This window comes from Nomascus leucogenys, chromosome 1a (genome assembly GCF_006542625.1).
Source record: "Nomascus leucogenys isolate Asia chromosome 1a, Asia_NLE_v1, whole genome shotgun sequence".
Classification (NCBI taxonomy): domain Eukaryota; kingdom Metazoa; phylum Chordata; class Mammalia; order Primates; family Hylobatidae; genus Nomascus; species Nomascus leucogenys.
The window spans coordinates 23,016,332-23,043,770 of record NC_044381.1 but is presented as its reverse complement, the minus strand read 5'-3'; the positions used below and the strand labels follow the sequence as shown (position 1 = coordinate 23,043,770).

The 27,439-nt window shown below is 43.9% G+C and overlaps 1 protein-coding gene across 1 annotated transcript in view; it reads right to left on the bottom strand.

Moving 5' to 3' along the window:
* The window catches only part of PTGR1 (prostaglandin reductase 1), a 31,614-nt gene extending 6,206 nt beyond the window's left edge, over nt 1–25,408 (bottom strand). The window contains exons 1-8 of the mRNA XM_030822018.1: nt 25,336–25,408; nt 23,290–23,405; nt 20,171–20,216; nt 18,910–18,966; nt 13,572–13,739; nt 9,296–9,413; nt 4,677–4,832; nt 3,143–3,251 (exon numbers count right to left, since the gene is read on the bottom strand). Coding sequence (XP_030677878.1) covers nt 3,143–3,251; nt 4,677–4,832; nt 9,296–9,413; nt 13,572–13,739; nt 18,910–18,966; nt 20,171–20,216; nt 23,290–23,395 — 760 coding nt within the window. The 5' untranslated portion in view covers nt 23,396–23,405; nt 25,336–25,408. The remainder of the gene's footprint in view (nt 1–3,142; nt 3,252–4,676; nt 4,833–9,295; nt 9,414–13,571; nt 13,740–18,909; nt 18,967–20,170; nt 20,217–23,289; nt 23,406–25,335) is intronic.
* Nucleotides 25,409–27,439: the final 2,031 nt, after the last annotated feature.

Below are 27,439 nucleotides of genomic sequence, written 5' to 3'. Positions count from 1 at the left end.
GCTCAATGCAGCCTTGACCTCCTGGCTCAAGAGATCTTCCCACCTCCACCCCCCAAGTAGCTGGGACTATAGGTGCATGCCACCATACCTGGCTAATTTTTTTTTAGTTTTTGTTTGTTTGTTTGTTTTTTCTGTTAGAGATGAGGTCTCACTCTATTGCCCTGGTTTGAAACTCCTGGGCCAAGCGATCCTCCTGCCTCAGCCTCCCAAAGTATTGGGATTACAGGCATGAGCCACTGCGCCTAGCTAAGAATTTGTATTTCTAACAAGCTCCCAGGAGATGGTGATGCTGCTGGTCCTTGGCCCACACTTTGAGAACCATCACCCCAGAAAAAGCACACAGCTCTCCTGCAGCCTGTAAAGAAGATACTACCCTTCTCTGTGTGAGGAAGAAAAAGTTTTTTGGTTGCCTGGTTGATTTTCCCAAGTGTCCTAATTAACTAGAAACTGAGAGAATGACACCTGAGCATAGGCTTTCAAGTTCAAGTTCCAGGAAGTCAGGTGAAGATGCCTGGTGTGCTAAGACAAGTGGCGGAATCTAGCTTCAGCATCTTTGATGACCACTGGCACCACTCAGCCTAAAGTTCCCACTCACTACTTTGAGGAAAGTAACATTAGCAGTCAGAAATATGAAGCTTTGTCCTGAACCAAAAGAAACTAATGCAAGAGAATGAGACAGAAAGAGTGCTTCTTCAGAAGACCCACATCAACTATTCTTTGTGAGTTAGGGATTGGAACTCTCATTTCCTCATCTTAAATGAAAGTGGGATGGGCATGGCGGCTCATGCCTGTAATCCCAGCACTTTGGGAGACCTAAGGGAGCAGATCATGAGGTCAGGAGATTGAGACCATCCTAACACGGTGAAACCCCATCTCTACTAAAAATAAAAAAAATTAGTCAGGCATGACAGTGTGTGCCTGTAATCCCAGCTACTCAGGAGGCTAAGGCAGGAGAATCGCTTGAACCCAGGAGGCGGAGGTTGCAGTGAGCCGAGAGCACGCCATTGCACTCCAGCCTGGGCAACAGAGCAAGACTCTGTCTCAGAACAAAACAAAAAACAATAGCCAGGTATGGTGGCACATGTCTGTAGTCTCAGCTACTCGGGAGGCTGAGGTGGGAGGATCACTTGAGCCCGGAAGGTGGAGGCTGCAGTGAGCCATGATTGCACACGGCACTCCAGCCTGGGCAACAAAGCAAGACCCTGTCTCAAAAAAATAAATAAATAAATAAATAAATAAAAAATCTCCAGTCTGGGAAACAGAGTGAGACCTTGTCTCAAAACAAACAAACAAACAAAAAAGCAAAATGGAAGTGAAATGCTGTTTCTGGGTTTGTGCGTGTTGATGAGAATGTTGGTTTTTGTTTTTTTACTGAGAGCAAAAAAGCAAACGTGGCATTAAACCTGGAGGAAATCATTGCTTGCCTCTGAGCTATCCTAACAGTGGAATATGTTAGAATTTCTGGGGATCTGTGGTAGGGTAGAATTCCATCTGATTAAAATGGAATGGACAAGGCCAGCTGACATCTCAAAGTCCTGTCTGAGCAGCTGAGCTTCCAAAGACTAATTGCTAAAAAGACTAGATCGAGTTACTGTATCCAAAATATTTGGCTATTCCTAATTGGACTGTGGTTAAGAAAAGGCCTCCTGCAGCTTTGCTCAGCTGGCAGGCAGACAGTTTCCCATGATTCCAGCTTAGCACCAGTTAGAAAATGACAGGGGAAAAAAAGTCCCTAACAATAAGATTGCCAAGTAAATCTGGAGTTTCCTTCTTGGTAATGATTTTGATTTTTCACAACCTGAGAGGGAATCTACAAGTTGCCCTTCGTCAGCCCCTTCCCTTCTAGCCCCCACATCTCCATACAGTTGTGGGGTGGTTAACTAGTGGGGCTATAAGATTTCATTCCCATTAGTCAAGCTCATCATAGAATAAATAACCAATTGATTTATGGTTGCCTGGATCCTGATTAGAGTCTTTCCTTCTTTCTCCTTTTTTGGGGGGGACCACAGGTAATTTGTGATCTGTCTTAATAGCACAGAATCATTGTAGCAGAAACAGACTCTGTATGGGGAGCTTAGAAGACTGGTCTTTGTTTTGAGTCTGTTGCCAATAGGAGTTAAAGAGTCTCTGGTCCTCTTGGCCATTCATCTCCCCACCTGTAAAATGAGAGGCCTGTACAAGGCATCTCACAGGACTGGGATTTAATGAATATGGTTCTCTGGTTGATACTGCTTTTGGACCTCAGAGTGTGGAGTGGGAGGGGTGTGGTTTCAGCATAAGAGAGTAGGGAGTGGGGAATGGAGTGCATGGCAGGGCACCAGAGAAATAAAACAAGGACAATCAAAGAATGGAGGGAAGCTGCTGCTCCCTTCCCTTTTAGTGGCAATTGTCAGCCTGCTGAGGCCAAGGTGCCCTACTGCTCCAAGAAGCACTGCCCAAGATTTCTGAAGGGCATGGCAGCCTGCCCGTCCCTTCACCCACAGCAAGTCACGCTTTATTCCTCTCACACCTCCAGCAATGTCTCTAATATCCAGAGGAACCTGAATATTTTACCAGCCAGACCAAGGTGTTCTGTTTCTAAATCAAATCATCACTTTTTACAACTTTGCATTAAATGATAGGTAAAAACTAAAACTTTTAATAACTGTTTCTTCTATATTTGTAGATCCTGCTGTTTCTCTACATAAAAATCTAATGTAAGCTGATTTAGCACAAAATATGTGAAATTGTATATTTTTTAATTTCTTTTGTTGTTGTTTTTGTTATTATTATTATTTTGAGACAGGCTGTCACTTTGTCACCCAGGCTGGAGTGCAGTGGCACGAACACAGCTCACTGCAGCCTCAGCCTCCCAGGCTCAAGCAATCCTCCCACTTTAGCCTCTTGAGTAGCTGGGACTACAGGTGCACACTACCACACCTGGCTTATTTTTGTATTTTTTGTAGAGATGGCATTTTGCCATGTTGCCCAGGATGGTCTCAAACTCCTGAGCTCTCACAAAGTGAGGCTCTATCTTAAAAAAAAAAAAAAAAAAAAAAGAATAAAAGAATATAAGAAAATCTTTCTAATAATTTCAGAGTCACTGGCCTATGGCATATCTGTGAATTTTCTCCTTTTCCAGCCTTGTGCATGTGCTCATTACCTGGGGGAAGTGGGCCGGTTCTGTTATATGTAGAGATGGCTCCACATATGGCAATCCTTCCAAATTTCTTCATCTGGCTGATAACAGTGTTTGAAAACTCACCACCTACCTAAACAGACAGGAAAAACAAAACCAAAGACAAAACGTTAAATAATCTAAATACTAGAGATTCAGGAGAATCATTAAGTCACAATCATTATTTTACAATACCTGTTTTAGCATCAGCAAAACTGATTGAATTAGCCCAACAGTGCGGAAGATTGTAGTTAGAAAGACATTAGAAACAGGCATTTTCGGCCGGGCATGGTGGCTTACACCTGTAATCCCAACACTTTGGAAGGTCGAGGTGGGTGGATCACCTGAGGTCAGGAGTTCAAGACCAGCCTGGCCAACATGGTAAAACCCTGTCTCTACTAAAGATACAAAAAATTAGAAGGGCATGGTGGCGGGCGCCCATAATCCCAGCTACTTGGGAGGCCGAGGCAGGAGAATTGCTTGAACCCAGGAGGCGGAGGTTTCAGTGAGCTGAGATCACACTACTGCACTCCAGCCTGGGAAACAGAGCAAGACTCCATCTCAAGAAAAGAAGAAAAATACATAAACAGGCATTTTCATTTGACTCTAAGACCATACCTTTTATAACTTATACATTTTACTTGATTATATATTGAGGTTCTCTGATCAGCTAAGTGAAAGAAGCCAGTCATAAGAGGCCACTTTTAGTGGGGAGGAGGGTGGGTAATGGAGAGTGACTGCTAATGAGTAGCGTTTTTTGGGGTGGTGATGAAAATAAATTGGTTGTATAATTTTGCCAATATAGTAAAAAACATTGACTTCTACATGTTAAATGAGTGAATTACATGGTACATGAATGATATCTCAATAAAGCTGTTTTTTAAAAAAGGCATATGTACTTTCTTCATGTATCCCATGTATCAGCGGTCCTCAACCTTTTTGGCACCAGGGACCAGTTTCATTGGAAGACAATTTTTCCATCGAATGTTGTGGGTGTGGTTTCGGGGATGATTCAAGTACATTGTGTTTATTGTGCACTTTATTTCTATTATTATTACAATGTAATATATAATGAAATAATTATACAACTCACCATAACCATAGAATCAGTGGGTGAGTTTTCCTGCAACTAGATGGTCCCATCTGGGGGTGATGGGAGACAGTGACAGATCATCAGGCATCAGGCATCATCAGGCAGCTGAGTAGTGCGATCCCCATAAGGAACGCACAACCTAGATCCCTCATATGCATAGTTCACAACAGGGTTTACACTCCTATGGGAATCTAATGCTGCCACTGATGTGACAAGAGGCGGAGCTCAGGCAGTAATGGGAGCAATGGGGAGGGGCTGTAAATACAGATGAAGCTTTGCTTGCTCACCTGCCCCTCACCTCCTGCTGTGCATCCCAGTTCCTGATAGGCTATGGACCACTAACTGTCCATGGCCCAGGGGTAGGAGACTCCTGCCTTATATAGTACTTCATTAATAAATTAGATATTAAGTCCAGTTTGTACTTACATTATCAAAATAACAATCATAACCATCAGGAGAGGCTTTCTTCAAGGTTTCTTCCAAAGACTCTACTGTCTTGTAGTTAAAGACAACATCAAATCCAAGCTTTTGAAGGTAGGCAACCTTTTCATCAGACCCTACTGCTCCTACAACTTTGCAGCCCTAAATAGAAAAAAAAAAAAGGAAACCATTAATAAGTCGCAAGCATGGACCAACACTACTTTCCTAGTCTAGTATGCCTAGGTTCCCTAAGAACACTCTCTTAGGTGCTGAGCCACATATATAAGGAATAGCGTAATGGGCCAACAGATCCCATAGGTGAAATTAGTCCCCGGACCATCCTACAACTCAGCTTCAGCTTGCTTCTGACCACCCAGCAGGTCCCTTCTGCATTTATTTGGTTCATAGTTCCACCAGCTGGTTTCACAACCCATTCATTTGACTTCCTTGGTTCTTTGTTTCTGGGTTTCTCTTCCTTGCAATGCAGTGTATGCCATCTCTTGGTACAGTCATTCTTCAGACTATTATTTTGTCTCAGCTCTGTGACTCCCACATCACAGACAGCCCTCCTGGTAACTGCCCCCTTACCCTTTTTTGATTTTTTGGATGTTTATATTTTTTTGAGACATGGTCTCACTCTGTTGCCCAGGCTGGAGTGCAGTAGCACAAACATGCCTCACTGCAACCTTGACCTCTTAAGCTCAAATGATCCTCCCACCTCAGCCTCCTGAGTAGCTGGGACCACATGTGCATGCCACTGCATCTGGCTTATATTTTTTAAATTTTCATAGAGACAGGGTCTCACTATGTTGCCCAGGCTGATCTCGAACTCCTGGGCTCAAGTGATCCTCCTGCCTCGGCCTCCTAAATTGCTTGGATTACAGGCATGAGCCACTGCACCAGGCCCCCTTTATCCTTTGATTTAGTCCAAAGCACCAGACTAGACGCTTCCTCATCACAGAGGAGCTAGGAAGCATTCTGAAAAGCACTTTCAGGATGACACTACAGATTATATTGGTTCATAGAAACTAGATTTTCAGAAAGCTCCCTTATACTCTAAATGTATTATGAAGACCAGAATATGTGCCACTGTGCATTTTCAATTGAGGAAAAACCCCAATTGGATTTACATGAATCTCTGTACAAATAGTGACGGCCATATGCTTTTTCCATTCCTTCATGATTCCAGAAAAACCTATTGCAAGAGAGCCATCCTTGGTCCTTTTTCCTTCTAAGACTATAGACTATCATAGGATGATCTCTTTTACTCTTATGACCTCCTTTATGCAGATTATTAATTAATCTATTAATTCTATCTATTAATGTTAGCCCATGTTTTTTTCTCCTGAGTTCCAAATCAGTATTTCCAACAACCTGTAGATGTCCTCACATTTGGATGTCCTGTAGGTCCCTCATAAATAGTGTGTTCAAAAGGGAATATACTTTTTTCCTTGCTTCTTGTTTCTTTTCTATCCACTATTATAGAGAATGACACCACTCAGTTATCCAAACCTGAAACATGGCTCAAAGGAGAAGCCTTCCTTTGTCTTATGATCCATGTCCAATCATCTGGTTTTCTTCCTCTTTTTTAACCAAACAGCCTTAAAAACCAACTCTGGGCCAGGCGGTGGCTCACGCCTGTAATCCCAGCACTTTGGGAGGCTGAGGCAGGCAGATCACCGGAGGTCGGGAGTTCGAGACCAGCCTGACCAACATGGAGAAACCCCATCTCTAGTAAAAATACAAAATTAGCCAGGCGTGGTGGCACACACCTGTAATCCTAGCTACTCGGGAAGCTGAGGCAGGAGAATAGCTTGAACCCGGGAGGCAGAGGTTGCGGTGAGCTGAGATTGCACCATTGCACTCCAGCCTGGACAACAAGAGCGAAACTCCGTCTCAAAAAAAAAAAAAAAAGCTGACTCTGACTTCCAATCTTTGTCGATGCATCAACATTTTCATTTGAATTATTATAAGAGCCTCCTAAGTGGACTTCTTGTCTCTAGTATAATGTCCCTAGGAACTATTCTCCTACCAAGGCCTAAGTAATGTTTCTAAAAAGCAGAACCAATCATGGTACTTCTTTAAGGATTGAGTATAAATTCCTTAGCATGGCAGTCTCCAGTGGAATTTCTACAGGGAAGAGAAGATATTTTAAAAGATGTGTTCATACCATGTCGAGTTTCTCAGTGAAATTCAGAAGGATACTGCATTAGTCAACAAGTGCAGGTTATGGGGAAAGGAAGCAATCCCAGAATATGATGAGCCTCAGCTATGAAAAACTCAATTGCTAATCTAGAAACTGATGCTGCTGCAAGTCATATAATTCAATTGGAGGACCAGATTAAGAAAGTACAGAATTCAGAGGAAAAAGTACAAAAGATGTAATTATGAGAGCAAAGAGAGCATACAAGAATAGTCCTAAGGGAAACAGAATGAACATATACCATTCCTCATGAAGAAAACAGAATAGACGAAAAAAAGAACTAAATAGAAGAAGAAAACTGTTCTTCATCTGAAGAAAAACGTTGGTCTTCAGATTATAATGGCTAACAAAGTTGCAGGCAGGATTAAACAAAGACAGATATAGACATTTCCTGGTGATATTTCTAAATTCAACGAATAACAAGAAATGCTTATAAGCACCTAAAAGAAAAGTCTAATTACCTACAAGGGAAAGAGAATCAGATTGGCTTTGAATGTCTCATCTGCAACACTAAATAGAAATTGAAAAAGTAGAGCAATTTTATAGAGCTCTGACAGAAAGGGATTGGGTCCTTTGAATTTTTTTTTTTAATTTAAAGACAAGGTCTCACAACATTGCCCAGACTGGTCTTGAACTCCTGAGCTCAAGGGCTCCTCTTGCCTCAGCCAGAATTCTGAGAAGCTGGGATTATAGGCACACACCACTGCACCTGGCAGGTCCTTTGAATTCTATATGCATCAAAATTAAAAGGCATTTTCAGATGTCATAACCAAAAAGTTTTAATAATCATATGAGATTTTTATTATTTATTAGATTATTGAATAAAAATCTAGGATGTAGGGGTAGAATATGGGGAAAAAATATACTGTTAGAAGTTCATATACATATATTGTGTATATGTTTATTTTTGTATATAAAATATGTATATGAATAGTAGCAGGATAGAAATAAAACAGATTTTAAATAATTGGTAAAAAGGTAAACACTAGCAAAATGTAAATAAAACCTAGGTTCTCAGTAGTTAGAGGAAAAAGAACATAGAAAATAACACAGAAAGAAATAACCAATAAATGGAAAACAAAGTAAGATAATATAAATATGACCAAACATTCCAGTTATGACAATTAATATGAATGGCTTAAATTTAACTATTACAACACTGAGACTTTCAGATGGGTTAAAAATGCAAATAGCTGCATTTTACAGAAACACAAAAAATGGACAGAAAGGTTGAATATAAAAGAATAGGTTTAAGTGCAAGTCCTATCAAACTTACAGGATAAAAGCCCCTTGTGATTTTAATAGGATATTTGAAATTGGAATATTTAGAAATAATCCTGATTCATTTTGTAATTTTAGCATAATCCAAGCCTAGCTAAATTCCAGAACAAAAAGTAAACTTTAAACCGAACTCACTTGTGACTGTAGATGCAAAAATTCTATTTTAAATGTTATCAAGTCAATTCCAAAGGTATGAGCCCATAATATACCATACATACGTAAAGCTTATTCTGGAAATGTCAGAATGGTTCGACATTGGAAAACTAATGTAATTCATTCACTGAAAAGTGAACATGATAAATGCTGCAATGGCATTTAATAAAATTTAGTATCTATTCCTATTTATTTACTTACTTAAACAAATTATTCTACAACTTCTATGGTAGCCTCACATTTGTATTCCAAGCTCCTATTAGCACTGGAGACCAGTCCAAACCCTTGGCCATTGGTTGTAGCCCTGTACTCATCTGTACTCCATCTAACTTGTCCCCTAGGACCTAGGTCCTGAATCCTGCATCCCACCCTTGGGTAAAGGATCAGTCAAGCCAGATCACCTTTCCACTATGTAATAACAAATCCCTACTGTGTCTGAGTTGTCGCCTACTCTATACACCCATCATCAGATTGGATCCCTTGAGCAGACATCTGCCTAAATCAGAGCCAACGCTTCCTTATCCCAGGTACCTCCCAGGATTTAGTTCCCAAGCCATGGCCCCACTGCTCTGGGCTGGATGCCCGTTTCCTTCTAGTACAACAGCCTTGGCAGTGGGGCCACGTGGGTGATGACTCTTAGTTGGCTCATCTCAAGTCCCTTCTTCATTGCTAAGGACAATCATGAAGAAAGAAGATTAAGCTGTAGCGATAGAATGTTCAGTAAAAAATATGAAAGTGATAAATGCTGATAAACTCACTACTCTAGACAGAGGCCATTTCTGACTTGATTATCTGCAATGTTATCAAATAACAATGTTCAGCTTATCTTTGGTATAGTTTTCCCCATTCCTCCAATTTCTCAATCTCCAACTTCTAAAGAAGACAACTAGACTATAAACTCCCTGAGGCCAAGGAAGATCTGCTGTGTTCACTGTTGCATTCCCAACGGGTTTTGAATAAAGGCTTGTTGCTGGAGTAAGGCACTTACCTTGAGCTTTGCAATCTGCCCCACAACAGAGCCCACAGCTCCAGCTGCTGCATTAACCATCACTGTTTCTCCACCCTTCACACCACAGATTTCAAGGAGGCCAAAGTAGGCAGTCAGGCTAAAGGAAGAAAATTAAGGATATATGAATAGAGTTGTTTATTTCCTCTATAACTCATTTATATATATTTTGAAGGCCTTCTCAATGGCCCAGTGCCATGGGTCCAAGTAAAAGACGAAAATATAGGAAATAAATATTGCCAGCCACTGTTGCTTTACTTCCTCCATCTCTACTCTCAGATAGGAATAAAGATGATGTGAACTAGGGAGGGAAGAGAGAGTTGGCTAGAAAGGGGCTGTATCCTGTCCATTCACAGGCCAAATTTCAGGGGCAAAAGATGGATTATCTTTCTCAAACTTTGGAGATTCAAGAAGAGAGAGCTATGCCTCATTCCCATATAAGTTCTATGGAGATGATGAGCTTCATGGGAGAAGCCCCCATGTTATCATGGTAACATAGCCACAGAGTAGCTACAATGCTGTGATATTAGGCATGAGAGGGTCACAGGGAGCATCTGGAGCTTTCCATGGCCCCAAAGTGGTATGGAAGACCTTCTGAAATTTCCCCATATTACCACAAGTAAGATGTCAAAGTTAGCTTGCAAGAAAAGAGCTACTGGACCTACCAAGATGTCACACTGGCGGTACTGATGGGGACTGGGTGAAGACACCACCGCACCTCACTGGATTGCGAGTTTGGAAGGTGATATGATTGAAGGCTTTCTTCACAACCAAAGTTTCCTCGTGTCTCCCTTCACCTCTTCTCCCCTACACCTGGCTCACAGTCCAAAGGGAATGATGGATAACAGAGGAGAACAGAGAGAAAGAGCTCTCATCCGTAGAGGGTACAGGGCAGGCAGGAGAGACCAAGAAGTGCTGGAATTGTTTAGTGCCCACTAATTGAATGTAAGAAGGTATTAAGCATCCTCTACTTTCACAATGATGTCCTTGGCAGTGGCAATTTTGAGGAGTTCAAATTCTGAGTGAAATATGAATTTGGGGTACATGGGAGTTGTGTTTGTTTAGAGGCTGATCATTTGGCGCTATATATATATTTCCATTTCATTCCTCAGAAGAACTTCAAAGTGTAAAAAAGGAAGGGGAAGGGAGGGTGGGAAGAAGGAAAGGGGGAAAAGATCTGAAAACCTAGAGAAAGGAAGTAACTTTGAGCAGGAGATCAGCTTAAGACCAGTACAGATCAAGATCAAGAAGTCGTTGTTGTCCCCCTTCTACTGACACTGAACTTGTATTATCCCTTGGAGCTTTGCAACAACCCTAGGGAGAAGAAGAAAGAAATCCTGAGTTTTAAATTTGAAATGATGTGAGAAATCACTGAATTTAACTGAGGTTTTCTCTTATTACACTAGCCAAAAGGAGGGCTTGAGGTAGAAATGAAGTTCAGTAGTGGAAAATGTTAAGCTATATTTCTGCAGCCCTGAATCTGAGCCAATAAAATCCAGACCCATTATAGTGATTGTTAAGTCACTTGCAGAATTTCAGACAAATTCATGTAAAGTTATTTCTGCATTAAAAAAAAAAACTACGTGTTGACATTACTTAGCTTACACAGCCTCTGACTATATTTGGGGCCCATGAGAGGTTGGCATTGAATAGAAGGCAGTGACAGGCACAAGCAGCATTTTTTCTGAGAATCCAAATATCTAACATTCCCTTAACACAGTGTTTTTCAAAAGGGGGAGGCAGCACCACCTGCCTCAGAATCACCTGAAATTTTTTTTTTTTTTTTTTTTTGAGACAGAGTCTCGCCCTGTCACCCCTGCTGGAGTGCAATGGGGTGATCTTGGCTCACTGCAACCTCCGACTCCCAGGTTCAAATGATTCTCCTGCCTCAGCCTCCCCAGTAGTTGGGATTGTAGGCATGCGCCACCACACCCAGCTAATTTTTTGTATCTTTAGTAGAGACGGGGTTTTGCCATGTTAGCCAGGCTAGTCTCGAACTCCTGACCTTGTGATCCACCCGCCTCTGCCTCCCAAAGTGCTGGAATTGCCGGTGTGAGCCACCGCACCCCGCTGAAATGTTTGTTAAACATTTAGATTCTCAGGCCTCACCCTAGACCCACTGATTCAGAAATAATCCAAATGTTGATAAGACTCTAGGTGACTTTTATGAATGCTAGCAATTGAGAACTACTCCCTTTACAAAAAAATTTTTTTTGAGACAGGTTCTTGCACTGTTGCCCAGGCGGGAGTGCAGTGGCGCAATCGTGGCTCACTGCAGCCTCAATGTCTAGGGCTCAATCGATCCTCCCACCTCAGCCTCCCAAGTAGATGGGACTACAGGCACACACCACCACACCCAGCTAATTTCTAAATTTTTCTGTAGAGACAAGGTCTCACTATGTTGCCCAGGCTGGTTTCCAACTCCTTACCTAAGGCGATCCTCCTGTCTCAGCCTCCCAAAGTGCTGAAATTACCAGCATGAGCCACCATACCTGGCTGGGATGGGTCGACTTTCAAGAATGCTAGGACTTCTGATATAGACTATAAGAGAAGTTGAACTTTGAAATCTAGGGTGTGTTTTAGCTGTCCAGACTCCACAGATTTAACATTCCCCCAACGTTTTGCATCATTTCCTTCAATTAAGTTGGAAGAGCACATGTATTTGCTCTCCAAACCATTGATTCTATTAAGTCCTTCTTAGTCCAAAGTACACCATTAATTTTCCCTCAAGGATTTCTTTCCTTTTGACTTCTTCATCTTATCTCCATTGTATTTTATTTTATTTTATTTTTTATTTTATTTTTTGAGATGGAATCTTGCTCTGTCACCCAGGCTACAGTGCAGTGGTGCAATCTCGGCTCACCGCAACCTCCACCTCCTGGATTCAAGCGATTCTCCTGCCTCAGCCTCCTGAGTAGCTGAGATTACAGGCACATGCCACCATGTCTGGCTAATTTTTGTATTTTTAGTAGAGACGGTTTTACCATGTTGGTCAGGCTGGTCTCGAACTCCTGACCTCATGATCCGCCTGCCTCGGCTTCCCAAAGTGCTGGGATTAGAGACGTGAGCCACCGCGCCCGGCCTCCATTTTATTTTAAAAGGAGGTAATGTTTGGGAAAATCTTTGTGTATCTTAGATCGGAATATCTAATTGAAAGCCAACTCTGGAAATATCTAGAAGGTATACTGGGAGAGGGGGATGCTGGTTGTCACAGGTGGAATGACTCAATCAGAAAGTGTAACCTCTGCTTCTGTTTTGGGGTTAAGTGAACTGGCCCAGAAAACTCTGGCATTAGCAAAGAAGACCCATCCCACTGGTCAGTGACTCATAATAACAAGAAGTCTCACTGAATGGGTGATGTGTTGACAGAGGATTCTTAGAAATGGGCATGTGTGACTCCCCACCTCAGTCACTGAGCACCACTGGTTGATTGTTGAGAGTAAACGTGCATTAACACGCATTCCTTAGTGGCTTGGATCAGATGAATAAGAAATATACATGAGTGAATAAATTACCTTCTCTTTCAGGAGTCAGGATCTCCTAATATATTACAAATTACCTTCTCAACAACCAAAGTTTCCTCATGTCTACCTTCACCTCTCCTCCCCTACACCTGGCTCACAGTGCAGAGGGAAGGATGAGCGGGACAACAAAGGAAGAGGAAGAGCTCTCACCCATAGAGGGTACAGGGCAGGCAGGAAAGAATAAGAAGTGCTGGAATTATTTAGTGTCCACTAATTGAATGTAAGAAGGTATTAATTTTAGTAAATATTAATTACTAAAATATTTATTCATGCCGAGCATGGTGGGTCTAACTGAAATTTTGTATCCTTTCACCAACATCTCCCCAACCCTTCAGCCTCCCGGCCCCTGGTAACTATCATTCTACTCTCTAATTCTATGAGTTCCACTTTGTTAGATTCCACATTGAAGTGAAATAATGTGGTATTTGCCTTTCTGTGCCTGGCTTATTTCACTTAACATAAAGTCCTCCAATGTTGTCACAAATGACAAGATTTTCTTCTTTTTTAAGGCTGGATAGTATGCCACTGTGTATATAGACCACGTTTTCTTTATCCATTCACCCATTGATGGACACGTAGGTTGATCTTCCTTCTGAGTCCTGCCCTCTTCTCTAATCAGCCCCTGAGCCTGTCACACATCAAATATCTTCCTGTTGACCAAGTTCTGAACAAAGCATTTTGGAAAACCAGAGTGTCAGACATTCAAACAAATGGAACATATCCATGAAACTCACCCTGGCATGCCAACTGTCCCCAGAGCCAAAGACAGTGGTATTGTGTCTGGCCACTCTGTCAGGAGCTTTTCCAGATCTTTCCCATCAGAAATGGAGTACGTTGTCCAGCCTGAAGAAGCCAGTACAATAGTTCCTTTTGGTAGGGCTGCATTTTTACTTTCCACAACTCTGAAAGATAAAGCACATTAAGGCATTAAGGCATGTGACATGTCTTCCCTTTCAAGGGAGTCAGGATGCTGTGGGGTTAGTGTTGACAAAAGGGCACTGAGGTTGATATTCCACGACTGATAGTCCACCACCCCTCTCCATCCTAATTCTTAGTCATCGGCATAGGGGTCATCAGAGAACTCTCAACTGGCCCAGCCACTTGAGGAGTGGCTCATGGGGGGAGGAGCGCCTGTTCTCACCCACTTCTCTGCCTTTTAAGCAAGAGGCCTCTGTCCTCTGGCTCAAGGTGACCTGAACACTAGCCTTCTCTTCTTCAGGTATCGCTCACTTTCCCTTAGCCTTCCACGGTCCATAATCTTTGAGATTTTCCTCTCTACTGTCCCTTTCACTCAACATATAAGCATGCTCAACTCTGCCATCTTATAATCCCATCCCTCCCCTATCTCCTTGCTCCTTCGTCCTCCTTTTTCAGCCAAACTTCTTCACTTCCCATTCACGTGCTAACCCGCTGCAACCTGCCTTCCACCCCTACTACTCCACTAAGGTCACAACAACCTCCTGAGCACAAAATCCAGTGGATATTCCTTAATCATTGTCTGATTTTACTTTTCCACTGTCTCTCTCTCTCTCTCCTCTCTCTCTCTCTGTCTATATATATATAGATATATATATACACATACATATATATACATATATATATACATATATGCATATATGCGCACTTTTTTTAAAAAAAGTGGAGTCTTGCTCTTGTCGCCCAGGCTGGAGTGCAATGGTGTGATTTCAGCTCACTGCAACCTTCACTTCCTGGGTTCAAGCAATTCTCCTGCCTCAGCAACTGGGATTACAGGTGTCCACCACCACACCAGGCTAATTTTTGTATTTTTAGTAGGGATGGCGTTTCACCATGTTAGCCAGGCTGGTCTCGAACTCCTGACCTCAGGTGATCCACCCGCCTCGGCCTCCCAAAGTGCTGGGATTATAGGAATGAGCAACTGCACCTGGCTCAATACTGTTTCCTTAGTCAGGATTTCTATAAATGGTATTACTAGGTCAAAGAGTATTAAAACATTTGTAACTCTTGCTGCATATTGCCAAATTCCCAAATTCCTTCCTAGAAGGTTGTGCCAACTTCCACTTCCACCATCAATGTATGAGTGTATTATCTTCATTACTATTACATTTTTAAAAATAGTTTGCCAATCCAGCAAACCCAAATACATGTTCATTTCTTTAATTATTAGCAAGAAATGTATAAGACCTATATGAAGAAAACTGTTAAGGGGATATAAGACAAAATGAATAAATGGAGAAGCATACCTTGTGTTTGGAGAGAGAAATTATAAAGATGTCAGTTTCCTCTAAATAAATCTGTAAGGTCATTGAAATCCCAGTAAAGATCCATAGACGATTTCTACCAATGGTATTATAATAACTGGCTAGTCATTGAGACACAAAATTTAAAAAAATAAAGAATGAGATGTTTGGTTTTTTTAAGAGACAGGGTTTTGCCATGTTTCCCAGGCTGGTCTTGAACTCCTGGATTCAAGCAATCCATCCACCTTGGCCTCCCAAAGTGTTAGGATTACAGGCGTGAGCTACTGAACCTGCCCCCACTCATTATTCTAATATGAAAGCTAAATGACTCAAAATTTTTGTTGTAAAAAATTAAAGTATAAAATACAGAAAACATGAATACTTTTTTGAGATGGAGTCTCGCTCTGTCATCCAAAGCTGGAGTGCAATGGCGCGATCTGTGCTCACTGCAACCCCCTCCTTGGTTCAAGTGATTTTCCTGCCTCAGCTTCCCAAGTAGCTGGGATTACAAGCACCCACCACTGTGCCCAGCTAATTTTTGTATTTTTAGTAGAGACAAGGTTTCGCCATGTTGGCCAGGCTGGTTTTGAACTCCCGACCTCAGGTGATCCGCCCACCTTGGCCTCCCAAAGTGCCGGGATTGCAAGCGTGAGCCACCGCCCCCGGCATGAATAAATATTTTAGTAATTATGGAGTGGAGAATCCCTTTCTAAGCATGAGATGAAACCAAAGGACCATAATTATAAATAATTATAATTTTATCACGTAAAATTTTAAACTGTAATTGGACACAGAAGAAAGATCAACAAAGGCCCGAACATTTGCAACACTAATATCCTGAACATACAAGAAGCTTTTACAAATCAATATAACGAACGATAAGACCTAAAGGAAAAGGGCAAAGGATATAAACAGATAATCCACAGAAGAAAATTGAGAATTAACTTACAAAAAGAAGGTCAACATCACTAATAATAAAAGAAATGCAAACTAAACTAAGCATAAAGTATCAATATATTTATCTCAGGTTGCTGAGACTGATGGTGAACAGTATAAGGGAAACAGGTTAATACTATTTGTAGGAGTGACATTCATACATTTTTTTTTTTTTTGAGACCAAGTCTCACTCTGTTGCCCAGGCTGGAGTGCAGAGGTGTGATCTCAGCTCACTGCAACCTCTGCCTCCTGGGTTCAAGCGATTCTCATGCCTCAGCCTCCTGAATAGCTAGGATTACAGATGCCCACCACCACACCTGGCTAATTTTTTTTATTTTTAGCAGAGATTGGGTTTTGTCATGTTGGCCAGGCTGGTCTCAAACTCCTGACCTCAAGTGATCCTCCTGCCTCAGCCTCCCAAAGTGCTGGGATTACAGGCATGAGCCACTGCGTCCAGCCTTCATATAATTTTTCTAAAGAACAATTTGTCATCACCTTTTCAGATGAGAAATATACATTTCTTTGGGTCTAGAATTTATGCTTCTGGGAATTTAACGTAAAGCAATACTCATCCAAGAGGGCAAAGAATACACAGATACACACGTATAAATACATACATGCTCCTTGAAGAATTATTTGTCATAGAAAAAACTGAAAACAGTTGTTATCAGTAGTAGATTAGTTAAAAATAACTTGCAGCTATTAAAAGGTAGGTGGTATATTTATATACTGTCAATGAAAGATATCCTTAACATAATAATTGAGAGAAAGCAGTTTTCTGAAGGGCATATAATTCCATTTAAAATTTATATATAGGCCGGGTGCGGTGGCTCATGCCTGTAATCGCAGCACTTTGAGAGGCTGAGGCGGGTGGATCACCTGAGATTGGGAGTTCAAGACCAGCCCGACCAACATGGAGAAACCCCATCTCTACTAAAAATACAAAATTAGCCGGGTGCGGTGGTGCATGCCTGTAATCCCAGCTACTCAGGAGGCTGAGGCAGGAGAATCAGAATCACTTGAACCTGGGAGGTGGAGGTTGCGGTGAGCCAAGATTGCGCCATTGCACTCCAGCATGGGCAACAAGAGTGAGATTCCGTCTCAAAAAATAATAATAATAAAATAAAATGAAATCTATATATAAAAGTATGTGCACTGGACAATTTTTCTTTTTCTTTCTTTTTTTTTTTGAGATGGAGTCTCGCACTGTCACCCAGGCTGGAGGGCAGTGGTGCAATCTTGGCTCACTGCAACCTCCGCCTCCCAGGCTCAAGCGATTCTCCTGCCTCAGCCTCCCGAGTAGCTGGGATGACAGGCATGCACTATTACACCCAGTTAATTTTTGTATTTTTAGTAGAGACAGGGTTTCACCATGTTGGCCAGGCTGGTCTCGAACTCCTGACCTCAAGTGATCTGCCCACCTCGGCTTCCCAAAGTGCTGGGATCACAGGCGTGAGCCACTGTGCTGGCCCACAATTTTTGAAATAATATATTAACAATAGTTGTCTTTAAGGTTCAGATGACAGGGGATCTTTCAGTTTCTAAGATAAAAATTTTGTTTTATTTGAATTTTTACAATAATCATTGTAGGCAGACCCCCTGAAACTATTGCTACGGAATAAAAGATGAAATGATCCTGATTATTGTCATTAAAAGTTGCGTGCAGGATTGTGTAAAGACAATGCCAGGCTGGACTGCCAGAATGAGCCAACAGCGTGTGATGTGCTTCCCCCTGCGGAGAGCCTATGAACAGACATGCAGTCAGGGAGGTTTCACATCACCAAGATTCCTATCCCAGAAATGCAGATTTTCATTGCTCTGGGAATGGAATGCAACTGTTGTGGAGAGCCTATAAATGCATGCATGGGGGGTGCTTGTCCATACAGATAAGACAGGGCTATAAACACCCTCATCTTGCCACGGCTCTTCTAGGCCTCTTTACAGTTAAGGCATACTCCCTTCTGAGAATTTCTGGTCTAATTGATTGTCTAGCTTCACCTCCTGTTTCTATGGATTGTAACCAGCTTTTGCTGCAACTGTTACTGCTGATTAATATCTTGCTAATCATAGGTTATGAAAAGACTGTGTTATTAGCCGGGCGCGGTGGCAGGCGCCTGTAGTCCCAGCTACTCGGGAGGCTGAGGCAGGAGAATGGCATGAACCCGGGAGGCGGAGCTTGCAGTGAGCCGAGGTCACGCCACTACACTCCAGCCTGGGCGACAGAGCGAGACTCCGTCTCAAAAAAAAAAAAAAAAGAAAGAAAAAAAAAGAAAAGACTGTGTTTGTGTTTTAAGGCTCTGTTAGAATTTACTGATGCACACACTCTATTGTAAATTCTTATCTCTGTATACTGTACTTCTGCATACAGATGTTATGTTAAATAATTACTTCATCCCCATGTAACCATCTCACCTTATAATCAAATGACCCTAAATCCCTCACTAACCTACCCCCGCCCTCACTAAACTTAATAATAAATGCTGGTATATTCAGTGCATTGGTGGCACCATGGAACCAGAAGGCGGTGACGCCCCTGGACCCAGCTTTCACTATCTTGTGTGTGTCTATTATTTCTCAACCTGCCGATCCGCCTGGGAACAAAGAGATAGCCCCGTTGCATTGTGGGCTGCTGGCCAGATCCCACAATAAATCATGACCTGGATGAATACTTTTTTTTTTTTTTGTAATTAAAAGTAAGGATGGCAAAGTGAAGCTGAAAAAATGACAATTTCACATCCTTCCCTCCTTTCCAGCTAGTCAGGAAGGGGACAGAATTTCCCAAGTTGATTCCAAGATCACACAGTGAGTGAACAACACAGGCTGAAGAAATTGTAGGAGCAATGGACAGAGACAGGACCCAGCAGGAAGTAAAGAGGAGACATATTTTCCAAGCATTGGGACAAATGGAAATAATTACTTGGCCACTTGCTGCCCCATCATTGTATCACCTTCCTTCAATCTTTTGGCTGCCAATCTGCAAAAAAAAAAAAATAGGTAAATAAATAAAATTCCATTCATAATACATAGGAGCATCAGGGGACTGTTTTGAGTTTCAAGCCAAATGAAAAACTGCTGAGTAAGTGTATGCGGCAATAAAACCCAGACAGATGAAGGGCTACAACTAGGTGAGATGCAGGAGGAAAGCTGTTGGAGGAAATTCTGCTCTGTGACCTCAGATAAGCACTCTGATTGGATTTTTTTATGAGTGAACACAAAAGTCTTACTGCCATGTTCAAGTAAAGATGAATTTTTACCAATGACTTTAAAAACAGAACCCAGGCACCATTGGGTAGTTATTACCCAAAATACTAGCTACACAAAAAGATGCCAATTAACATTTTTAAACTGTATTTTCCACTTAAGATTTGAATCTTTATCAATCAGCTATGAAAAAAATGTAAAAGAATGATGGCTATGTTATTTACTGAGGCAAAAAAATACTGAGGACTTAGTGGTCAATAAAGGCTTTTGATTTCCTCCCCTCCCTGAGTTGTTTGCTGAGTATATAAGTTTGAGTCAACTGCAGATTCACCTACATTAGAAGAATACAGGTGAATGGAAGGCCAGAAAACCTGATTTTAGTCTTAGCATCCTCCGCTATCCAAATTACTTGCCAGTAGTGAAATGCACAAATTGGGGTTTGGCTTCTTTTTTCTTTATGAGATGGGGTCTTGCTCTGTTACCTAGGCTGGAGTGCAGTGGCACGATCTTGGCTCACTGCAACCTCTGCCTCCCAGGCTCAGGTGATCTTTCTGCCTCATCCTCCTGAGTAGCTGGGACCACAGGCCTGCACCACCATGCCTGGCTACTTTTTTTGTATTTTTAGTAGAGACGGGGTTTTGCCATGTTACCCAGGCTTTATTTTTTTCTTTTAAGGGTTTTTTTTCCTTCTTTTTTTTTTTTTTTTCTGGAAGTAATTCTTTTGAGCAGTGACAGGCAAATTGTGCAGAGCAGATAGGAGATGGTTGGGACAAAGGGACTGAGGTGATCCCTCACTAAGCTACTTAGACCTTTGCCTGCAAAAGACGAGCATGCATGAATCCCATCACTGATACTGGCTGGGAGAAACAGAAGGAAAGTGACCATGTTTTAAGTCAGGTGGATATTTTAAAAGATGAACTACTTCCAAATAGCATTTAACACAGCATTAGCATTTTGAGGGGGGAAATAAATAATACCTCATGTAAGGATCCACGGTGAGGAACAAAGCTTCAAGCAGGACCTCTACAAAATAAAGCATTCCATAGGCAATTAGAAACTCAAGGCCTGAGAGGAACAATAGATGCTGAGCACCACTAGACAGGGGAGGGTGAGACAGTGATGAGGGTTGAGAAACTACCTATGAGGTACCATGCTCACTGCCTGGGTGACAGGATCATTGGTACACCAAACCTCAGCCACATGCAATTTACCCATATAACAAGCCTGCATATGTACCCCTAAAACTAAAATAAATGTTGAAGAAAAAAACGGAACTCAAGGCCTGATGCCTTTGTTTTTGGCACTCTTTTTTTTTTTTTTTTTTTTTTTTGAGAGGGAGTCTTGCTCTGTCGCCCAGGCTGGAGCTCAGTGGCGCGATCTCAGCTCACTGCAAGCTCCGCCTCCTGGGTTCATGCCATTCTCCTGCCTCAGCCTCCTGAGTAGCTGGGACTACAGGCGCCTGCCTCACAACGCCCAGCTAATTTTTTGTATTTTTAGTACAGACAGGTTTCACCGTGTTAGCCAGGATGGTCTCAATCCCCTGACCTTGTGATCCACCCGCCTCGGCCTCCTAAAGTGCTGGGATTACAGGCGTGAGCCACTGTGACCGGCCTCTTTTTTATTTTTTTATTTTTTGACACCTAGTCTTGTTCTGTTGCCCAGGCTGGAGTGCAGTGGCTTGATCTTTGAACACTGCAACCTCCATCTCCCAGGTTCAGGTGATTCTTGTGCCTTAGCCTCCTGAGTAGCTGGGATTACAGGCACCCACCACCACGCCAGGCTAATTTTTGTATTTTTAGTAGAGACAGGGTTTCACCGTGTTGGCCAGGCTCGTCTCGAACTTCTAACCTCAAGAGATCTGCCCACCTTGGCCTCCCAAAGTGCTGGGATTACAGGCATGAGCCACCATGCCCAGGCTGTTTTTGGTATTCTAAAAAAACACAGATAATACTTCTGCTTCAGGAATGTCTTCCCATCTCTGCTTCTATCGCAGAGACAAGAAGGGGTTCTCATTTTTGGCCCAGCCCAGTTAATAATAATAATAATAATAATGATAATAATAATAATAATGCTATTTACTCAGCACTCATTCCATGCTTTACATGAATTATGTCATCTGATATTCAACAAATATTGTTTCCATTTTATTTAAGGTTAGGTTAAGTAACTTGCCCAAGGCCACATTTAAACCATTATGTTACAGTGCTCACCATATGGTTTCATCGCCAAACCCACTTAGTGTGAGAGAACATGCATTTTGCTGGAGTGATTCTCATGTATACATTCTTTGGAATTTTGAATTTGAGTCATGGCCATCATAGCTTAGATGGGACTGATCACTTTGTCATGCCACTTGATTGCATCCCCTTTTCTCAAAAGCTTACCTACCTGTAAACACTCCTTAGAGACTCATCTTTTTTTTTTTTTTTGAGATGTAGTCTTGCTCTGTTGCCCAGGCTGGAGTGCAGTGGCACGATCTTGGCTCACTGCAATCTCCACCTCCCGGGTTCACGCTATTCTCCTGCCTCAGCCTCCCGAATAGCTGGGAGTACAGGCGCTCACCACCACGCCCAGCTAATTTTTGTATTTTTAGTAGAGATGGGGTTTCACCGTGTTAGCCAGGATGGTCTCGATCTCCTGAACTTGTGATCTGCCCGCCTCAGCCTCCCTAAGTTCTGGGATTACAGGTGTGAGCCACCACGCTCGGCCGAGACTCATCTTATAGTCTGAACTCTTCGTATAGCCACTGGGCAGTGCTTACCTCACTGCCATCATCAGGCTCATGAGGATAGAGAGGACATCCTCCCCACAGTCTAGTCAAAGCCACAAAGAGTAGTGCACTCAAGCATGAATTTCAATTATCAATGAAAGCAGGGGAATCCTGCCACGTGACATCGAGGATTCACACTGAGAACCCTGGAAAGGTCTTTGTGGCAGATTGCAAAATGGCCACAAATAACTCCAACCCTTGTGTGCTGGTCTCCTTGCCACTTCTCCCATCAAGAAATCTATTTTCTGCCTCTCGAATCTGAGGTTGGTTTTGTCATTTGTTTTGACCATGGGATATTAGCAAACGTGGCACAAGTAGAGGCTTGAAAAGCACTTGCACAGTGGGGCATGGTGGCTCACAGCTTTAATCCCAGCAGTTTGTGAGGTCAAGGCAGGCTGATCATCTAAGGTCAGGAGTTCAAGACCAGCCTGGCAAAGATGGGAAACCCCGTTTCTACTAAAAATGCAAACATTAAGGCCGGGCACTGTGGCTCACGCCTGTAATCCCAGCACTTTGGGAGGCCGAGGCAGATGGATCACCTGAAGTCGGGAGTTCGAGACCAGCCTGGCCAACATGGTGAAACTCTGTCTCTACTAAAAAAAAAAAAAAAAAAAAAAAAAATTAGCCGGTCGTGTTGGTGGGCGCCTGTAATCCCAGCTACTCAGGAGGCTGAGGCAGGGAGAATCACTTGAACCTGGGAGGCAAAGGATGCAGTGAGCAGAGATTGCTCCACTGCACTCCAGCCTGGGTGACAGAGCAAGACTCCGTCTCAAAAAGAATACAAAAATTAGGGGGGCATGGTGGCGCACACCTGTAATCCCAGCTACTCAGGAGGCTGAGGCAAGAGAATCGCTTGGACCCAGAAGGCAGAGGTTGCAGTGAGCCAAAATCACACCACTGCACTCCAACTTGGGCAACAGAGCAAGACACTGTCTCGAAAAAAAAAAAAAAAAAAAGAGAGAAAGTGCTTGGACATTGGAGCTTACCAACTCCTGCTGCTCTAGATCTATGGGGCTACCATAAGAACAGAGCTCAAACTAGCCTGCTAGAAAGGCCACATAGATGAGAACTAAGGCATGCACCCCAACAGAAAGCCTGCTAACCAGCAGACACGTGAGCAAGGCCCATCCCAAATTAGCCATTTACCCCAGATGAGACCTAAGAAGAACCACCCAGCTTAACTCAGCCCAAATTGCCAACCCAAAGAATTGTGAACCAATAAACCATTGTTGCTTAAAGTCACTAAACTTTGGGGTAGTTTGCTATGCAACAAAAGCTAACTGATACAGTCCCTTCCAACTCTGAAATATTTTTAGTATGACTTGCCTCCATTTTTTAAGGGTGGTAGCTCAGCTGTCTTCAACTCGAAGTCACTATTAGTAGGATAGCCAACAAAGTGCTTCTTCAGGGTCCACGTCTTAGTACGAACCATCCTGAAGCTCCTAGAACACAGTAAATATGTAGTCAACTGCCATGAAGTGACTGCATTCTAACAGTTCCCTAGCCATCGAACTGAGACCAGATAGCACAACTACAATATCCTCAAATCCCATCATTATCATATCACGCCAACCACATTCATTTAACATTTACTGGGTTTCTGGTGCTGTGCTAAGCACTTCATATAGATTACCTCATTTTATCCTTATAACTTCCCTATCAGATAGACATTAGTATCATTGCCAGTGTACCGATGAGGAAACTGAGGTTTAAAGAAATCTTCAAGACAAGGAAAAAATATAAATCAACAAGGAAATTCTTCCCAGCCACGGCTAGGCTAGAGTTTCTCTATGGCACTGAACAGTTACCGGGAGTGCAAATATTCCATTCCGTTTCTCATCTCACATGGAGTGAATTCTAAGAAAAAGCATCAAACACAAAGAATCCAGTAGATAGAAGTCCATTCACCTCTTTCAGATGGAAAGAGCCAGGCATTTCAAGGCAGTCTCAGAACTCCTGAAAACCACCGGGGGGCGCCGCTGCTCCGCCCCATTTTCAAGTGCTTTTTTTTTTGTTTTGTTTTGTTTTTTAATACTTTTTTTTCTCTCTTTCTTGTAGAGAGAAGCCTCACTGTGTTGCCTAGGCGATCCGCCCGCCTCGGTCTCCCAAAGTGCTGGGATTACAGGTGTGAGCCACTTGCACTCAGCCATCGGGTGCGAATTTTCTTTGGCCCAGGAGGGATTTGAGTTTAGACTCCACACCAAACTGATTTTGAGCTGAAACGCTACACCAAAGCAAGGGAAGATGATGAAGGCTGCCCCGAGCTGCGAGTTGAGGACGTTCTGCTTGGACTGAACTCTGCCGAATCACTTGGGACCTGCGCCTTCACGCAGGTGCATCCGATACAAACAATCCAGTTACGAAACGATTTGGAGCTGCCAGTGACCTCCCCAGCTCCCCAACCGGTGCCGCGGGGAGGGGACACGGGTGGCCTGGAGGGAGCACTCCCGCATTGCGAGGGATCCAGGGGGGCAGTCCGATCTGCAGCCCAGGGTTGTTCCTTCTTTTCTTTTTTTTAAATTAAGACTTTTTTCTGTGTGGTGTGTGTGTGTGGTGTGTGTGTGTGTGTGTGTGTGTGAAGGAGTCTCGCTCTGTCGCCCAGGCTGGAGTGCAATGGCGCCATCTCAGCTCACTGCAAACTCCGCCTCCCGGGTTCAAGCGATTCTCCTGTCTCAGCCTCCTGAGTAGCTGGGATTACAGGCGCCCGCCACCAGGACCGGCTAATTTTTGTATTTTTAGTAGAGACGGGGTTTCCTCATGTTGGCCAGACTGGTCTAGAACTCCTGAGCTCAAATGATCCGCCCGCCTCGACCTTGCATAGTACTGGGATTACAGGCGTGAGCCCCCGCGCCCGGCCCTACGTGTCATTTTTACGGTGAGACATTTGCAGTTTACTCTGTTATTTCGAAATACACATTATTGGCTCTAGTCACTCTGCTGTGCAACAGATCTCAGAACCTACTCCTCTCGTCTCTGAACTTTGTACCCTTTGGCCAACAAGCCCCCATTCCCGCCCCCGAACCCGCTCCCATCCTCCGGCAACCATCATTCTAGTCGTTATTTCTATGAGTTCAACTTGTTTAGAGTCCACACATCTTTGTCCCTTTCCCCAAAAAAGCAACCGCTGGGCTTCCAAACTCGCTATAAGTCCAGAAGCCCTCCTGGAAAGGGTCTGGCCGCAGAGGGGCGAGGTCCTGGGAAGGTCTCGCCCGCCCGAGGAGGGGGCCTGGCGCGGCGCCCGGCCTTTGCCCGCTCGCCCTTTGCTCCCACCCTCGCCGCCCGCCACCGCCACCGCCACCCGCTGCCCGCGTGCCCATTCCTGAATCCCCACCCCAATCTTTCTTCTTCTACCCTCCCCCAGTTGTGCAGTACCGCAAGTTCCCTGGCCAGCCCCTTCCCGGGTGCAGGCAGCTACCAGGTGTCCCGGGTTGTAACCAAGCTTTCCTATTCCCTCCGGCGCACGGCTCCAAGCTCTCCAAGGAACTGCAGGGCCGGGAGGCGTCGGGACCTCGGCTCCCAAGATCCTCCGAGGGCAAGACCCAGCGGTCATTTCGGCGTAAGGGGAGGAGGTCTAAGCGCAAACCTCCTCCACTGGGGCGTCTAGAAACTTGGCAGGAAGAAAGCAAGGGGGTTAGAGGAGGGAGAAAAGGGAAGGAAAGAAAGCAGGAGGTCTACTTACAAGAGCCCGAAGGTTCCACTGTCTGGGGAAGGCGGCTGGGACTGCGCGGCTGGGGGCCCGGGGTCCGGCTTATAACAGGTCCCAGGAGAGGGTGGGGCCACCCCAGGGCGGAGCTGCTTCTTTAGGGTGAGAGCCCCGACCCCGAAAAGGTCACAGGAGGAAAACCAGGGTCCGGGAAATCTGAGTGCGTTTGTGTTTGTGTGTGTGTATGTGTGTGCGCGTGTATCTCTGTGTGCCTATGTGCATGTGCACGCGCGTGTGTGTGCGTGTGTGTGTGTGTGTGTGTGTGTGTGTGTGTGTAGGGGGGTTGGGGACTTCTGATAGTAAAACCCCTAACAGAGCTTTGTCCAGGTGACACTGGACCTGCGCCTGGGGTCCTCATTTGGAGCCCGGGGGAAATATGCCCCGTGGGGGAACCAGCCCTGGCATCTGCCAAGCAGGCCAAAAGGGACCAAAGGCAGGGCCTGGGGCGGCCGCAGCCCTAATAAGCCCCCGGTGCTGGTTCCGATCCCTGGGCTCCCCGTCAGCCCGGCCGCTTGCCCGCAGTGCAAGCTTTCGCCCAGTGCTGGGGTGCAGACACCCTGCCTGTCTGTCCCCAGTTCGCCTGCTGAACACCTACTCGCCTTCCACCAGCCAATTCAAGGTCACCTCTGTGAACCCTTGCCAGACTCCCCCAGGCAGGAGTGAGCACTCTTGCCACTGAGGCACCCCACTCATCACACCCTAGCAAACATCAGGCCTTGACTCGGCCTCTGCAAGGAGAGGTGGTCTCAGGCAGGGGTTGAACGTGAAGCTAAGTCGTTGGTATTAGACGGCTGCAGGTTCGAAGCCTGCACCTGCCACTTACTAGTGGTGTAGCTTTCAAAGACTTACTTACCTTCTCCTTGCCTCACTCAGTCCAGCCATCTGCAAGATGGGGTTAAGAAGAATGCCTAACTCCCAGTCATTATGAAGATTAAATGTCTTTAATTTATTTATTTAATTTTAATTATTTTGAGGTCTTGTTCTGTCACCCAGGCTGGAGTGCAATGGTGGGTATCATAGCTCATTGCAGCCTTGAACTCCTGGACTCAGGTGATCCTCCTTCAGCCTCCCTAGAAGCTGGGATTATAGGCCCACCACCACATCTGGCTCAGTGTCTCTCCTTGTAAGGATACCCGTCATATTGGATGAGAGCCCCACTTGTCAGCCTCAGTTTAACTTAATCACGTCTTTGAAGGCCTTGTCTTCAAATACTGTCAAATGGATTAGGGCTCGTGAATATGGCCTCATTTAACCTTAATTACCTCTTTAAAGGCCCCATCTCCAAATATAGTTACATTCTGAGTACTGGGACTTGGGGATTTTAACACATGAAATTGGGGAAGACACAGTTCAGCCCATAACAGAGTGTGTGGAGCAAGTGTGGTGGATGCATACCACAGGATATATGCAGCATCAGAAGCACTGGGTTCAATGTACATAAAGCAACTTGGATGGACCCTAAAAACACAATGCCGAGAGTTGAATTCTTCATACTCATCAGAGTTTGTGGCACTTAATCCCCACTGGTCTGCTAAATTCTTTCTTTCTCACTCTCTCTCTCTCTCTCATTAATTTATGTAACTTCAAACAAAACAAAACTCCATTCCCAGGCTGGGTGCTGTGGCTCATGCCTGTAATCCTAGCACTTTTGGAGTCCGAGACAAAAGAACCACTTGAGGCCAAGCATTCCAGACTTGCGTGGGCAACATAGCTTTAACCTGGGAGGTGGGGGCTGCAGCGAGCTGCGATCCTGGCACTGCACTCTAGCCTCGG